At 34.5% G+C, this 19,030-nt stretch overlaps 1 protein-coding gene across 1 annotated transcript in view; it reads right to left on the reverse strand.

Moving 5' to 3' along the window:
• Dpp10 (Dipeptidyl peptidase 10) overlaps positions 1-19,030 on the reverse strand; it is a 1,604,019-nt gene that overhangs the window by 1,355,380 nt on the left and 229,609 nt on the right. Inside the window, exon 4 of the mRNA XM_089594726.1 lies at positions 1,415-1,542. Within this exon, the coding sequence (XP_089450852.1) occupies positions 1,415-1,542 (128 nt within the window). The remainder of the gene's footprint in view (positions 1-1,414; positions 1,543-19,030) is intronic.

The raw sequence follows: 19,030 nt of genomic DNA on the forward strand, positions 1-19,030 counted from the left end.
CCAAGCCGCTCCTCGCCTCCTCTCTTTGACATCGTTCCCCCTTTTTCTTTTTTCTCGCGTAAAATTGGGATTGAAACAAAAAAATGCCCGGCACCTCCACCAAAATGTAGCTGCACTAGCTACTACGCGCAGAAAATAATCACACTGTTTTAAAAAGGGAACTTTTATTCTTTAAAGAAATAAGGGTTATGCAATGTTGTTCACAGAAAGTCTCTTTCGAGAATGACATTTTCTCTATCCTTCGTTTTGAACTACAAAAAAATTTGCCATGGCAACAAACTACTAAAGAATAAAACAATAACGCTATGTTCGAATGTCTCGTGATGACCGTCCACAAGAGGGAAAGGAACCTCCTCTCCACCCTTACCCTTCTCGTCCCGTAATTTCACCGACAGAATGCTTCTGTAGTGACAAATTGGCCCTGAACGACACCTATTCTTCTATCGTCAGGCATGCAAACATCGACACAACATTCGTATCAACGACCGCTATGCGTGAGACATTCGAACCTTCTTTCACAAAAGAAACTTAACGCTTTTTTATTAAAGAGAAGGAGAGGAAAAACTTGTAATTCGTTGTTTATAATTAGCCAACTCTGTCGGGAACAACCTTGTTGGAATTACCAAATAATGAGCTACAGATAAAAATAATGTAAAATTTGCTTGAAAAAGTTTTTGTTAGCTACAAAACTTAAACTATAATTTTTAATTTTTTTTAATTATCATGTTACGAGAAAGAACAGTTAAATAAAAGTTATTAACTGACAAAAACTGTTACTAAAAAGTGTCATTTTAAAGTTCTAGAGAGAAACTATTTAATAAGGTAGATAGTTAGAAAATTTATTCTTTAAATAAAATATTAAGGTACAAACTAATTGATAAAGAGGAATTGAACATTAAAATTAAAAATAAGTAAAAAACCACAATATAAGAGTAAGTAAGAGGTTACCACTGTTTGATGACCGTTCGTGACTAACTAAGTACAGTGCTCAGATCATATGTATGCGGTTGCATATTGAAATCCAGTAAAAAATATTATTCTGTTTATTTTTAAATATATTTTTATTACATATTTTTGATAGGCAAAAAATAAAAAATTGTTGGCTTACTCTCAAGCCTATAAAAGTTTAAATGAAAAATTATGTGTTAAGTTTGTATCAAAAGTGAAAGAAATAAAAGTCTAGAATATAACATGGTCTCTTTAGGTCTGTTAAATGGAAAGTGGCTCTAGCTAACAATATAAATAAGTACTGACTAAAGAGCTTTGACTCGATTTGCTTGCCAATACTACAGCAATATACCTCAGAATAAAAATTTAAAAATTCTGAATTTATAGTATAATAATAGCATACTTCCATTCCAAAGAGCGTAATAAAATTCCTTGAAAAGTTTAAAAATTATTTTATAAACCTTACCTTGTGTTAAGATCGTACACAGTATATTGTGCTAAAAATGAATATCTAAACAGTTTTTTGACATTTTGAGTCAAAAGTAAGTATTTATGATCAGGTGAAAGCGTAAATTTCGTTGGAGACAGTCTTCTCTGAAAAAAAATTTTTTATAAGTGTTGGAAACATTTACATCAATAATGTTCATACATAGTTAATTCGACAGAAATCACATTTAGCACAATCATTACATTTATATTTTGTACAATGTTTATTCTTACACTCATATTTTATAAGATGCATACTAGCATGATAATTTTAAAGTCTTGTAAAGTACTGACAGACACTAAGAATTCAACTTAAAACTATATAAAATCTTGTCTCCAGTCTAATTACGATCACTTAATATCTCACAAACAGGTGCGGATTAAGTGGTAAGACTAGTGCACAAAGAAACCCAGATTTCCATATAACGTAATATGTGATTGCAAAAAGTCGTGGGACTCAAATAACACCCCGTTAATTTTTACTTTTTAACTTTATGTTTTTCTAATAATGTCTGTCATATTAATACTTAATAATATTTCTTAGGTTACATTTTAACAAAATTCTTTTTAATATTTTTCATAATGTAGCTACTATTGCATTATAGACAATTTTTTGTTTTTTAGCATATAAAATAAGTACTTAAGTTTAATCCTGGCAGTGCACTGACTTGTTTAAATTATTTATTTCAATCAGAGTAGATAATAAGTAAGCGTAACGCACGATAGTATAGGTAAGACTCTACGCTTTCTCTCCTTAGATTTCGTAACAAGGGGCCTTAGGGCCAAGACAGGGATAGAGCAAGCAGGGAGAGAGTCTTTCAGGAAAGAACACGACTAGCCTTCGAGGCAAACACACGCTCTACTTTACCCATGATTACGGCTTTAATAAAAGTCTTCGAAATAACAAGTGTTGGTTGTTCTCTCGATGCACCTCCTTACTAATATCTTCCATTTGTAACAGCTTTGGTTCTAAGTGTGGGGTGTGGTAAGAGTTTGAATTTTTTTAAAATATTATTTGACGCATTTTAGCGAGCCAGAAAAGCACACATATTGCAGTGCCACGAGGATACAACAACCAAAAATCAAGAGGCCAAGTATCCGACAAAAGACGACAGTTCCGGTCATATTCTACAAGCAGCTGTAATCTTCTACAATTGCAGATAATCACAAGGATTTGTAAGAAGGCAAGCAGTCAGTGCTGAAGGGAAATTGTCTTTCAAATTGTATTCTGATTAGTTGCCTTATTGAAGAGCACATAAATACATTTTAAATAAGATTATTATATAAACAGACGCATGAGGAGAGACAGGAGGGCCCACATAAGAAGTAATTGGATAAAGGCGCCAGACACATATGTAAAGAATGATGATCCCAAGCTTTCAGAGTGTGACGAAGAAATAGAGCAGCTTCCCGAAATAACAATAAAACTTGCGAGAACAGGGCACACGCCACCATCGGTCCAATCAGGGGGACCACAGTTAAAGAATAGAAAGGCGACTTTTAATGCGGATACAGGCACAAAGATTTTAACCAAAAAGGTAAATTTCCTAAGCACAGACATACTTATAGACAGTAGGTATCAAGTAGCTATAATTGGCGTGACTCAAGGAGCACGCAAAAAATTGGGCACATTATAGTCCCGGTTGCTAGGTTTGGACTGCACATTACATGTAGTCCCCCATGACTTAGCAATCGATGCGGAAGGAGTCATAGGGCGGGATTCTTTCAACTGGTACCAGGGCCAGATAAGCGCTGCCGAGAATATGATTTAAATAAATGGCGTAGAGATACCACTGTTAAGGCCAGAGTATCTTAAAATACCTGCAAGATCAACACAAATTATTTATGGGCGAGTGAGAAAGAGTGGAAATAATGCAGAAAAAAGCTAGATACCAGGAATAAAAAAAGGAATATTATTTAAAAACTTTATAGCCAGAAATATCAACGGAAATAGAGTCGCAGAATGCATTAATAAAAGTAATGAGATAAAATGCGGGCATGTTCTGGAAGTAGAGCTGCTAGATTACCAAAAAATTTGTCGGAAGCACTCAGAACACCTTGTATGGGATAACGTCGAAAGCTTGGTGGACGCAGTAATGAGGTTATTTAATGAAGAAATAGCTGATGATAAGTTAAAAACAAAAAATTTTACAAAAGATAAAGAAGAGTAAGAGAAATGAAAACGGGAAGATAAGATAATGCAAATCGTAGACACAGCTGGTTGCAACCATGAAGAAAAAAAAAATGTGAGAAATTTATTCGACTTAAACCCTTATGTATTTGACCTCAACGGTGAGCCTCTTAAGGCAACACACCTGATAAAGCACCGAATCATAACGACGTCAGATAAACCTATTGTGGTAAAAAGATTTAGATATTCTCCAGCAGTAAGAGATCAAATGAATATTGAAATAAAGAAAATGCTTAAACGAAGGATAAAATAACCTTACACCTATATATATATATATATATATATATAGCTTAAATACTTGGATAGTGGCAAAACAACTGGGGCTAAACAACATAAAAAGGGTTAGAGAAATGACAGATTTTCGACTACTAAACGAAGTTACGGTAGGCTCATGTTACCCGCTACCGTTTCAGAGTGATGTTTAAAAGAACTTCGCGTCAGCACGGTACATCACAGTAGTGAATCTCAAATCGGGATTTTTTCCAGTAGAAATACATATAGACGATGCAAATAAGACAGCTTTTTCAGGCTCATACGGGCACTATCAATACAAGAGAATGCAATGGGATTCAAGTACTCGCCAAACACATTTTTAACGGCTTTTACACTAGCACTCATAGGATTACAAAGCCACGAAATAGAAGTGTATATTGATGACATAGCGGTCTTTGGCCCTGACCTTAAGGAACATAAGAGACGATTTACGAAACTATTAAAACGGCTGGCAGCAGCAAATCTTACGATTGAACCTAAAAAGTGTCAATTCTTAAAAAAAGAAGGGAAAGTGTTTGGTCACATTGTGGGCAAGGGACAAATAATGACTGACCCAAAGAAACTTAAAGTGGCTAGAAATCATCCTTGACTGACAAACGTAAAGAAAGTAAAAAAATTTTTAGGATTCGTAGGGTACTACAAGCGATTTGTCAAAAATTATGCTCAAATCGCCCAACCACTGTCAAGACTCTTAAAGGCGGGCACTGCATTTAAATGGGGTGACCAAGAGGAGCAGGCATTAAAAACTCTCGTGGATACACTGTGTAGTGGACTTATATTCATCGACCCAGATTTGAAAAAACTCTTTATCGTCACGACGGCCGCATCAGATTACGCGATCGGAGCGATTCTTAGTCAGGGAGAGATCAGAAAAGATATATCATGCGAGTACACGTCTCGCTGCCTTGAAGGGAGCGAACTCCGCTACCCGACATACGACAAGGAATTCTTGGCGATTGTATTTCCAAAAGAGAAATTTAGAACATATTTATACGGACGCAAGTTCATGGTGGTTACAGACCACGAAACGCTTAAGCACTTTCATTAATCAAAAAAACCTGACATTCGTTTTAACAGACTTCAAGCGGAACTAAGAAGGTACGAGTTCGAAGTTATGTACCATCTGGGCGTAAACAACAGACCACCTGACGCATTTTTACGAAATCCAGTACTACAAGAGAGGGAAGTAAATCCCGAATGGCCACGCCAAGTGCTATATTAGCTGGTGGACAAAGAAGAGAATGAAAAACTGGCTTATAGCGACGGACCTCCTGCACGCATATTTAAAATACGGGCAACTCTTAGGAAGAGAATTCAAGGTAAGCTGGAGAAAATAAAACTCAATTGTACCGACTCAGAAAACTCGAACTCAGTAATACAGAAAAAGAAACAATATTGTGGTGAGAATATTGAAAAAGATTCATATATAAGTACAGAATGTCAAGAAAACGGTGGTGTGGACTCTGAATCAGAGGAGCCTTACAAAAAAACTCGTCACCGCAGCAAGCACTACAGGGTCAAAACGAGTTAGAAACACGAGATGTTGCAAAGAAAGAAGAATTAATTTCATAGGGAACAGCAGACGGGAAATTAGGCTACATTAAGAAAGAGCTAGGTTTTTGAAAGGGGATAACTACGACAAGCACGTCAGCAATATTATAGAGAAAAAAAAATTAAAAAAGGCACGCAAACGACGACTTGGCACTTTGCATAGATAGAAACCACGTTTTTCAGCGACGCAACTGACAACGAATCTGTCAAAGGAAATGATAGATAATTGTGACACATCATTACATAACACTACAAGTACAAATCATGAATTAATTACAGAAGAACAGGAAACTGATATGCAAGGACAGGATGGAAGCATAAAATAAGTGAAGAAATTTTTAACATACAAACAAGAATAGCTGAACATATATGATTTGTTAGAGGAAAGGTCCGATAAATAACGGGCTCATACAAAAAAACGAGGAAAAAATAAACAGCAAATGAGCAGCAATGACAACAGCAACGAAACTACAGTTAAGTAAGAAATAGAGCAAGCCAACGAGTTAAATAACGTGCTATAAGAAACAGAAAGCGAAAACAAAGCCAACACGATCATACAATTACCATCAATGTTTAAATGTAGAGTGTGCAGAACATGCCTAATGGAAAGGCAACCATGGATACCAAAAGAAAGGGAAGACCCACCCCTACTGCAAAAACTGAATAGGATTGAGGGCCACCCATTGAAGGACTTAAACAACCTAGTGTTTATGACGATAATAAAAGCGGTATCCAACACAGAAGTCATAGATATGCTGCATGAGATAGGATACATTAATTTTGTACGCATGAACAATGAAGAAAAAAGCATAGGAGAAACTAAAATGATAAATGCAAGAAAAATAAAAATCATGCACAAGTATGTAAAGCAGCATTTTGAAGAAACCGCACTTAAATCAAACTTTAAGAAGTGTATTAAAGCACTTAAAAAATTAATAGTAGCAAATTTAAAAAAACGATTGGGATTTTAGGGACCTAGCGATCCCTAATCAAACCCAGTGAGGATACTTTGTCGATACCTTTAAGGAAATATTTAAAGATATGAGATTATCAGCGGTGCTCTGCTCGAACACCCTAGTAATCTCACACAGACCAAAGATTTATAATTATTACAGAATACCACGAGGCAGTAATAGGTGAACATAAAGAAATGAATTAGACATAAAACAGGATCACCAAAGACTACAACTGGAGAATCATGCGCCCAGATGTGGAACAAGTCATTCTGGGATGCTTATCATGCTAAACAAAAGAAATCGTCTGAATTAAAACGTAACAAGCCATGCTCATCACCGGTATACCGAGCACACCATTCGGAAAAATTGCTATATCTATGCAAGACTGGCTGACAAGATTTATGGTCCTCGTACTCGTAAAAAGAGTGTCAGCTGAAGAAACGGTCAGAGTGATAACAGATAAGTTTATAGCATATTTTGAGCCACCGAAACATTTATTATCGGACCAAGGCACTCATTTTATGAACAAAAGTATGAACGATTTCGCAAGGTTCTTTAAAATAAACAAAATGGGCAGCACAGCATTCCACCTAAAAACAAACAGCACCGTCTAACGTAAGCATCATACTCTCATGGATTACATCAAGGCCTACGTAGAACAAAATGATCACTGGGACGAACATTAACCGATGTGCATGCACTCATACAACACAACGGACCATCAGAGTATGGGATGCTCACCACACGAACTCGTTTTTTGGCAAAGAGCAAGAATACTATCCAGTATCAAACTGCCACATACGGGCTAAGTTTTAAATGAAAGTTTTAAAGACCTAGTTAAGACTCTCACGGAAATAAGATCTATTTCAGCAATAAACCAAGTTCAGGAGAAGTACCGATCGAAATACTACTGTGATCGCAAACTAAATATAAGGTATTTCTTGAAATGAGAAATGGTTTACGTGCTGAAAGAGCCATCGGAATGTAAGCATGATTCAGAATACGAGGGCCCATTTAAGATAAGAGGTATTGATTATATCAACAAAAACGTAAAACTACAGAGAGGTGACGAAATTAGAGTATTCCACGTAGATACTGGAGAAAGCCAACACGGTGAGGCACATGAAGGAACCTACTTAAATATTCAACTGCACTTAACGTTTTTGCGGCCCCAGGACGCAGCGCAAAAATATGACAAAAGAAAGGGATTAATTAGGTTTACAATAAAAATTTTTCTCACGGCCCCCGGACTCACCACGAACTACATATATATGTTAGACTGAGATTCTTAAAGTCACAAAATAAAACAACTATAATGGGAAGGTATACATAAATAAAGCATTAATAATTTTAATTAATAGTGAAATTGACATGACGTTAATAAAAAGAAACAAACCAAATGAGGGGTGCGTGTCAAACTCTCTCGTGAGTAGGCATACTGAATAGGTGTAGAATTAACTCACAGGCCAAATCTACAAATTATAGATGGTAAAGACAAGAAAAAGTAAAATATATACGTATAGGCTGATATATACTCGTAAATTTAAATAAGCTTATGCGAGAAGTACACAAAGAAAAACTAATGTGAAATCAGCAAACAAAAAAGAGTATGAATGAACAACAATTTTTTTTTCAAGTATCCCATTGACTTCATGACTGTTCAAAGAAAAAATCATTGTAGCAATTATTGTGAGATAGGAAAAAGCATGGAAGGATGATGAAAAATGAATAAAGCAATCGCAGAAAAAGATAATTCATTGTTTAAGAGGCCTACGAGCCCACGTCGAGTATAAAAGATTAAACATTCTCTTCTTTCTTCCTTCTGTCATCCTACATCAGAAATAATCCTTATTTTACCATTATGATATGCTGATAATTACAACACATGAAACGACACACATAATCATCTCGAGATATAGAATGAACTGCCACGTTTAGGGTAACGAACAGGCCATTCGTCGGACCGTCCACCTTAAAGTAAGCATAATTTTTCAAAACCACATACACTAGTACTTAATCGTTATTATAAGAAAAATTAATAAGAACGCACCCGGATCACTGGCCAACTATCAAGAGGTATAATCGATCCCACCCAGTGTGTGGCAGTGTTCCCTTAGGACTTGGCCGTCGAGGGACACTGGAAAGTCCTCGTGGAATTCTGGAACACCTCCAGGACAACGAAACCACCTTACCAGCCCACCCTCATTTAAACAGTGGCGTCGATACGAGAAAGAAGGCATAGGGATCTCCAACTACCAGTAGGCTTAAAAAAAAAAAAAAAAAGTAAGGGTGCTTGCAATCACATAAGCCACTACTTACACAACGACATTGTGCAACAGTGCACGTGGGCTGCTCCTGCAGATTTTCGTCCATAAAAACAGCACACATAGATTCTCCTGGCACAAAAAATCATGTTGTCACATTAGCAGCGTCGAATCTTAGCTTAGGAAGCTCAGACAACGGCACTAACACCTTAGAAATCGATCTTTCTCCCGACACCAAAAGAACTAAAAAAAGTATAGAAGTTTTGTTGTTGAGCGGAGAAACAACGAAAAAGCAGCAAACAAAATCAGCAAATACGTCTACAGCATTGAGAGTAAAAGCAAACAAGGAATGTCTATATAATTTCTGTCCTAAGCCACATTATGGTAAAGAAGAAAGAGAAAGAGTAGCAGAAAAACATAGTGTCAGTAAATGCAAGGATGAAAAACACTAGAAAAATCTACGGCACAGGTCTAAACGTAAATGCGGAATGCACTGCCGTAAAATAGTTTCTTTTTTAATTCATACTTCCAAGCCCATCTCTTTCGAAGCACAAGTCAAATGTAAGATAACTGATCGTCAAACTATCTGACTATACAGTCTTCTCAAATATGTTACATGACTTCGCAGGCAAGATGGGGCGCACAATATTATAACCAACCATTCACATACTCAATAACTGACTTATACGTGCACGTAGAGCCAATATTAGATAGGTAATGACAAAAAAAAATATATTTGTGATAGAAAATTGTGAAGCATACAAAAAATACTTACATAAATAAAAGTAATTAATAGGCAATAATATTTGTACAAAAAAGGAAGCAAGATAATTAGAAGGTATGGTAATTATAGTATACCTTATGAGTAATGAGAGAGCTACACTTGCAGCTCAACACTGACCAAATAAAGGGGAAACATGAGAGAAAGGGTAAAGGACATACGGTAATTCACTTAAATAGATAACTATCGATAGGGTATACATAGCGTCTGTACAAATATTTAGTACACGGACTAAAACGCGTGCTTGTAGGCAGGAACCAGGGTTGGCAGCTAATAGCTAACAGTTTTATGTATTATAAGGTTAATAAATTTGAAATACGGTGTCTTTTTCTTATGTATAAGTGCCTTTTCTATCGGGAGCCATACTACTAATATGTAATCAAATTTTTACAGGAAAACAAAGAGCTTAAGAAGAAGCACGAGAATTAGCAGTAGTTGAAACCACGCCAACAGAAGAACTTAGAGCAGAAAGTTGACTGCAACCCTCGAGATGAATACTAGAATCGCCGATGGCCATGACAGAATTAAAATTCTTAAGACAACGAGTATGAGTGGCAAGAATCGCTCTACTGTATTTTAAGGTGCAGTCCGTCAAACAATACTAAGCTAGAACTTTCTTTTTATAAAATATGTTATCTTGGGAGATTCGTTTTAAGTTTAAAAAAAAAAAAAAAAAAACTTACATGATGATTGTAGCTATAACTTAAATAATTATAAGGATAATAATAATAGTAATAATAATATTAGTAATAACAATAATAGAAATAAGCAAAAAAGATGAGCGCCGGGAGTTGCTCGACTGTATCAGGGGGTGCAGTCCGTAGGACGAGACTCAGAAAGAATTTTTTTTTTTCAGTTAAATACTAATAATAAGAAATTTGTACAAAATTTTTTTTTGTAAATAAGCGCATGTGAGAGTTAAAATGGAAACTATATTGTAAAACAACACTTAACGTAAAGTAGTACAGTAGTATTAAGCAAATTTCCATTTTGCAGCGATTTCGTATATAATTGTAATACAAAGCAAAGTGCATACACAAACAATATTGTTATACACTTGACACACGATAAGAGGAAACTGAATAACTATAAAAGCAAAAATATTATTGTAAAGAGAATAGCGGTTCCCTACAACTCATTTGAAGAATAAGTGTAAAATATTTAACTTTTATACAACAGAACACTGAACAGCACACACACACACACATAGAAGTGCAAACAAGTACAGATTCTATATAAAGTAAAAATTCTGCGTCGTCGAGGACAACGTCATTGCGGCTTTGGACGAAAGAGCAAGCAAGGAGAGAGTCTTTCAGGGGAGTACATGACTAGCCTTCGAGGGCAACACGTGCGCTACTTTGCCTATGATAACGGTATTTTAAATAAAAGTCTTCGAAATAGCAAGTGTTGGTGTTTCTCGCGACGCACTTCCTTACTAATATCTTTCCTACGTAACGAAAAAGTATAAGATTTATATTTCTAGTATTGATATAAGAAATAACATACAAAAATTTTATATTTATCATTATAGGGTTAACGTGGTAGATATTCTGAAATTTTTTTTTTTTGAATTTTCTCAAACTATCTTAAAACAATGAAAAGGATTGATTTATAATCGAGTACACTAGTAGCTTTTTTGCTCTAACTGTAGCGAAAAAAAAATTAAATAAAAAAACAAAAACTAAAAAATTTTTGAGTTACTCATTTCCGGAAGTATAAGTGAAAACTTGCTTCTATTACATATTTTCTAAGCGTATGAGTTTTTAAATTCAAAACTACTCTATCGAATAAAATAACATTTAATAATTTTCTTATGCATCTCTATAGATCAATAAATTACATATATCTTGCTGATGTTAAAAATATAAGTTTTCTGAGATAACTCAATAGTTTTTGAATTTAAAAGAGGTGTTAGTGAGATTTAAATGCTGTTTTCTGTTGTCTCAAACTAAGTTAAGCCTTAGAATGTGATGTCTTTCTCATTGAGTTCCATATTTTTAGTGAGTCGCGTGGTTCATTACGTACCTTAAAATGCTATTCAGAGATTAGCCTGATAATGTCTCCTGCTTATGAGCTTTCTCTTTTTTAGGTCAATGAGATACTCAATTTTCTAATGGGAATAATACAGCGTTTCAAGATTTTTTTCAGGATGGTGTGGCTCATCTAGATAAAATCAAGTAAAGAAAGAGTGACACGTGGAATATTTAAAAAATATCACTTAAACAGAAAATCTAGAATATCACAACAAAGCAACGAGGGCAAAAATAAGTATGTGGGAAGTGGGTGACGTAATGTGCAAGCAAGTCCCGAGATTGTACAAGTGTAAATCAATCAGTTACTTTGTCATTCAGACCATCATTTGTGATTCGAACGATTTGGGTAAATTTTTTATAGTGGATGATATTTTCATTCACAGCTTATATCCTAAAGTCATTTACGAATAGAGCCATCCTGTAAGATATGCTAGAATCATTGTATGGATCGTATAACCATAAGTCTGTTCATTCTTTACGGAGGGTTCTTCTTCTTATCTTCTGCACTTTTCACTTACGTTTCCATTAAACCAGCTTATCAAATTTTATAAAAATTTGCTCAGTTTCATGTTAAAGCTTTATAAATTAAATTCTTAAGACTAAGATAAATCTAAATAGATATTGTACAAAATAATTAATAAAAGAACAACTTAACTTATTAAGTTATATCTTTAATATAATCTTTCCCTCTATGAAGACAAAATTAACTATCATTTAGCACTATAGTATGATACAAAAACATAGAAGACCAATTCTGAATCGTCAACTTACTTCATTCCTTCTCAATTTCTCTGAAGATCCAAACAACAACGTAAGTTCATTTATCCTCACAATTAAGCTATAACTTAAGGTTAGGTTATTTGTTATTCTGATGTGCTTTTAACTGTCTGCGTCACACTAATGGTACACAAAATTTTAATGTTAACGAAAAATAGGCCTCCAAATACTCGTATACCAGTATAAAAAAAGAGATAGGACTGTTTAGCCTTTTAACTTTAGAGTCCAAAAAGCTGCCAACCCTTTCTACTGCAGGGGCTTTTGAGTACCTATATACCTATATATACCTCAGCTCATCAGCGGTCTTTTGACATTGGATGCGATCAGCTTATTGATTGCGAGAAGTATACAAATATATGCATACTGTCTAGGATGTTTTCTCAAACCTCTCTACTATCCCGTGTCAGCCACCTACCACAATTATTTAACCCAATAATAGAACAATCCAACAAGCCTCTCTCACAATTTAAAAAAATTCTCTTCAGCCACTCTTCAGATGTATCTCTAAATGAAGTAAAATTATGTGTTATCATATCATCTTTAGTAAAACAACTCTTTGCACCCCCATTCTAAGATTTTCTTACACTTTTTAGGAAACTTACCCCAGCCCCCTCACATTTTTGAAGCAGAGTGTCTAAGCAACGCTCTAATATTTGTTCAAGCCCTCTTCAGCACGTTCTATCACTATCCTAATAATCATTTGATCTGTATAATTTATTGCAAACATATTTTGGCACCACCTTTGAGAAAGTATAATAGCGCGCTGGTTTTGTTAATATCAAACTCTTGGTAAGTTCATTCATCGTGATACTTCGTATTAACATAACAAATATTGTAATTTTTAAATTAAGCTCATGCGAAGATAAGTCTTTACAAAGATTGTTTAGAAATTCAATTAGAACTTCATATAAATATCACTACCTGATTTGTTGACACTTTTATAAGTAGCATGGTCTATGTGGTAACATGTTTTTATGTCTTCTTTTACATAATTTATAACTTTATTACTCAAAAATTAACTATACTCGTTTCAAGAAGTAAGTATAACGTTATTTATTATAAAGTTAATACTTTTACGGAAAAAATTGATACACGCAACGGTTATTTTCCATTCATTTGGCACTCACATTATTTCAATTTTTCCTTCTCCAATACCTTATAATGATTGTAAAAATATTCTGTCAATTAAATGAGTATTGATATTATGTTTGAGAATACCAAAGTATGACGAATGATATAATGATTTAATACTTATTTTATACTTTCTTGTATAACTGTGCCATTACGACTATTTATTAAAGATGCAAGAATTTGTCTAAAGTCTTCTCCTATTAATTTATTACTAAAATGAATATTCTTTTTCACAGAATGTTCTTTTAAATATTCTTAAGGCTTCTATGAAAATTTCTTAGGGTTTTCGTAAAATTTAAAAGTTCAATTGAACTGTTAATAGAAATTGTCTTCTTCTTCTTTTTTTAAAGCTTTGATAAAAAGTGGCCAAAATTTTTCTTAGATGTTTTTGCCTCAAATTTATTCAGACATTAAAAACTACGCAAAAAACGTTTTTAATTAGCATGACAGCATAACATTACATCCTTCTTTAAATATGTTATGAATTTCGGAATCATGTTTCACTAAACTTACAGTAGTAGCAGCAGCTTTAAATACACTTCAAAGTTTTCTGTCAGCTGTTCTTAATATCAAAAAAGATTTAGCTCCATTAATACAGTTAAAATGAAGTTTTAACAAACAGGCTTCGAGTCATGAAAAGACGCTATGTTAAGTCAACCTATTTTTGATTAATATTGTTTTTATAACTAAATTAAAACAACAATATTCTGGAATATAACCACAGCAAATTTTTCTCTGAAAAATATTGGCAATGTAAAAGATAAAAATTTAATTGTTGTAAGCGTAGAATAATATTTTTTCATCAGACCCTGATGGGAAGTTTGCATTCCCGTCCTGATTTCAGGCTGGGAAGTTGTACATTCCTCACAAGGACGGAAAGTTTTTTGTTGCACACTAACCTACTGCGCAGCTCTCTCCTAGTTACTTTCTTATGTCAGTCGTCAACTACTCACACATATACAGTGTTAAAAGTGGCCTTTGGGGGTGGGCGACTTTGAACAAGGGGGGTGTAGTTAAACGTAACTGCTGTCACTTTGGGAGAGCCAAGTCGTCCCTTCGTGGACGAACGATGAAGGTGGTATCGCCTTGACGTCGTAGGAGCAGTGAGTACGCTGGCTTCGTCAAAGTTAAGAGCGTTGAAGGAGGGTAATGTCAGAGCCGTAATTTTTTTACGACCTAGTTGACCTTGCTGGGGTTTTCGATGTTACCTTGAAGATCGTCCCGATGTTGAGAGATTTCTGGGTCTTGGACCATAGGTAATTTATATATACTTGTGAGGCGTGAGAGAGAGATAGGAGGGGCGTATGGTGAGGTTTAAAGAAAGTAATAGAGTGGTTTAGTGTACAGTGATTTTTATTGAATATGTACTTTACTACTACCACTGCTTTATATACTTCAATTATACCAAGTGAGTGATTCATGCATTGCACGTATATGCATGATCTGGGGCGATGTCGAAGGTCGTCACGCAGTCCTTCTTATATACTTTACGTTGCCTTTTTACTTGTGACGTTCACTAAAGACCAGTAGTTGCCACCTGGCGAGCGGTAGACTGTACTATTAAGTGCAAAGTTTGAAGTCGGAGCTGCGCGCGATATTTCAAAATTCAAATTTATATTAAACGATCGAATTTAAAGAAAAATAGTTATTTTAATATATAATAATTATTAAAATAATACCTCGGACGGTAACAACAGCTATAGTCGACAATGTACTACACTTAGCTGACGAAGACCGAAACACTCGGATCATAACCTCAATACTTATGAATAAAGTTTATAATTAAATTATTTCGAACTAAATTTTTATGGAAAAAAACAGCCATCACAGGAGTATAACACACTTATATGATTCCCATAGAGCCAGTATAACAGATTTTAATACAAATTTTGTGTGTAATTGAATTTTATACGTAATGGAACGACTTCTACGAGCGTGGCTGCTGCATACAGTACCGCAGTCGTTATATATCGTTTTCTATCTCGCTTGCTCCTTATTTTCCTAGAGTCACTAGATCAACAAACGCATGAGCGTTCACATTGAATGACGGAACGACTGTGTGTTGATTTTATATTAAATTAACCAACAAATAACTATTTTTGGCTCGCGAACTTCCCACCGGATAAGAAGAAAAATCGTATACGTCACTTGGTAGGAAAATAGCACATCACCGTCCACGTATTTGCCAAGATATGGTATATACTGCGTATTTGGCAATAAACACACAGACAGGAATGTACTACTTCCCTGCCTCGTGACGTAATGTACTATTACCTTCTCAAAGTCTCTGCAGTGATCAATTTAACCAACACAGCTAATCGATCATGATTTTTAATATTTTTTTCGATACTACAATAGTTATCTCTCTTTTGCATTATTTAGTGCTAATATCGTAGGAAAACAAAGCGATCGATAATTTAAATTTTTAATCTTTGTTTTCTTGAATTATAATAATTTTTTTTAGTTTTTCCTTAATTCTGAAATTATTATGTTGTAATGAGTCATAACTCCTGCAGACATTATTATCCGAAAAAAGTTTAAAATCTCAATTCCGTAAATTATTTTCAACAATATAATTAAAACTTTAATTTTTGTATTGTATTTTTACAAAAAAACATTTAATTCTTTAAAATTTAATTTTCTTCTGACTATCAAAAAGCTATTACGCCGTTGCTTTTAAGATGACAACATTATGTGGGGCTTAATAGAATATGTTGAATCGGATTGGAGTATCACAGCCTTTTCCACGTCAGACTACTGAGAAAAATACTCAAAGAGCAATTCAATTACTCTTTATTGTCTCAGAGCTAACGATAATATTATGGCTAGTCACGGTACGTTTCTTAGTTGTAACGAGCAAGTCTGCAGCTACATCACAAAATACTAAATAATGTACAGCCAATTTATATCAGTCAGCATATATCAGGTGTATGGTTAGAGATGGACTAGCTCCTTGCTTGCACGACATTCTTATGTAGACTCCACGATCCTTAGCTTTCGTAAATGGCCAAGAATCAGGAAGGGGAGAGAGAAGAGAAGTGGCGTACGCACTCATGTAGTACTCATAATATTACTTGAATTGTGGCTAGTGAAACTGAGCCCTCTCTTATCCTTCTTCACGAGTGCATGTTTAACTAACGCTGTTAATCTCTTTTTTTTCTTCTCTTGACCATATCAAAGAAGCTCACCTGCGAGTGAGCACTATATTTAGTAAATTTTAACAATATTGGATTTAACGTTTATTTAAAGTAAAATACTTTTTAGTGCATGCTGTTGCTACTACATCAGATTCATGTAAAGCAAAGCCACGTGTATGCCCTTCCTGATTGCGTTCGAAGTGAGAAAGTTTTCTGGCAGCCAAGGACACTGCAAGGGGGCACTTCTATCACCTAGAATTTATCATACACGCTTTACATTTATATTTGTATTCTTCTATTTATTATATTTTCTTGTAATAAAAAAACCGTCTAATAGACAATTCAATAGTACACATTTTTTTTATACATACATATATGTCATTTTATAAAAAATTCCTATTTGAAAATTCAAATTTAAACGCCGTGCGCGGGGTATGTGCGTCTAGTACGTTAAGAAAACGCTAGAGCGCGTTCACCCAAAGAAGGGAAAACCTGCTACTCAAAAGAAAATAACGTTAGCATAAAAGACACCAGTGCGCAATGAAAAGAAAGTCCTCTTCCAGCGAGCCTGGAACGCGGTAAATCCATTGCTTACCCAGACCTGGAACTTTCCCGTGCACCGGTACATTATCGCGACGAGCACAAAGAGTGAGAAAGAGACGAAGTACGAAGGCCGATAGCTGAAAAGTAAGTTGTACACCACCAACAGGTAACATTTCCACTAACTGGTTTCTACTTGGAATTTCGGTGCTCGACCGCTTTAAGCGTGGAGACGACGCATCCCCAAGTAGTCAAGGCCCTAGGGTTAGCAACTACGTTCTTAGGCGAAGTTCCTGGGTCGACGACTTGAGCAGTGCTCAAGACACCCAAGGGCCCTGAGAACGACCTAACCTCACGTGACTTGGTAGGATAGGTAGTTACCTGACATTAACCTTCCGTGGTTGTAATCAAAATTCGTATTAGTCTAACCTAACGTGTTTAAGCAGAGATATTCAGGAGGGAAAATTCAAATTGTCAGTTATATAAAACTTTTCTACTAAAAAGGCAGATAAATTTTAAGTAAATTCTCAACTATCGAGTATATTATATATTTTTTTTTTTATTATTTACTTAAATAATTGCAATTACTCTAATATAATTAATACATGTAAAAACTGAAGATTTAATTTTCTTAGAATCATATGATTGAATAAACATCAGATGATTAAAAATAAATTGATTGTACTTATTTAAGCAAACCTTCCTCTCCACGTAAGATTGTGAGTTTCTTTTATAGTTTAAGATAAAAACTAGAAAAATAGCTGTTAAGATTCCAAATCGTTTATATAAACTGAGAATATTATCTGTACCCCAAAAAGGGGCAGGAATAAATTAAAAAAAATATTAGATTAGAAAAATATTGAATAAGTTAAAAAAGATATTAAATTATTAAATTAATTAAATTAAGGTAATATTCAGGAGAGTTAAATGAAGTAATAATCAATAAACAATTGCTGTATATGCTGCAGGAATTAATTGATTATTCAACAGATAAATTTTGAAACTTGATAATAATTATTTTAAATAGTGTATATAATCGGCAATCTGAGCAATTTTGCTCTTTTACACAGGGCAACGAACCCGCTCTCCGACATATAAACACTATCATTGTTTTTGTGTTTGTTCCTAATCTTAGAGTTCCCTCGGTACAGATAATATTTTTAGCCGATTGTTACCACCACCAATTAACCGGGGTTATACTTAAAGAAAGGGAAGTCGTAAATGGTACCCTTGGTGGGACTCGCTATCGTAAGAGAGAGTGTTTAAATGGGTGCAAAAAATTTATGTGAGTTTACCCCGCAATATGTTGTAGATGCCAAAATTCAAGGTGAATAATAAGCCAACTGCGTACCCTGGGCTCCATTATCAGGCAATAGTGCGACGAATTGAGAAGCTCGAAAGAGAAAACGCTACACAAAAACAACAACTACTAGAACTTGAAGCACAAATCACATACATATATTCCCTAGAGCCAGTCATTGATACTATTAACAGAAAAATAAATAAATTAAAATTAGTCCGACAAAAAGACCTTACCTAAATAACCAACTAACTCAACAAATTTTATTCATTTGATTGTAAATTTAACAGATACTTTATCTTCTTTGATTTAGAAATTACACATATTTATAAAAAACTCCCGAATTATCGAGCACTACGGGATTTTCCAAACGAATTTGAATCGGTAGAAAATTTGAAAAGTGATCATAAAGTCACAGAAAAGTTTAGTACCACTTTAGTTTGTTTTATATTATAAATAAACACATTATTAAATTTTATTAAACGTTTTGTATTATTTGTTCCCCTTAAAAATGGTTAAAACACGATGAGGGGGCAATAATGAAGAAACACAACAAGTAACGGCTCAGATTCACGGGGAAAACGAAGATAATTTAAGTGGAATTTTCCCATTAGAGGAGTCACCTCAGTCAAATACAGTTGGTGGAAATGATAGAAATATTT

Source organism: Copidosoma floridanum, unplaced genomic scaffold (assembly GCF_036245765.1).
Source record: "Copidosoma floridanum isolate Cflo_tuat_1 unplaced genomic scaffold, Cflo_Japanese_pri ptg000021l, whole genome shotgun sequence".
NCBI lineage: Eukaryota > Metazoa > Arthropoda > Insecta > Hymenoptera > Encyrtidae > Copidosoma > Copidosoma floridanum.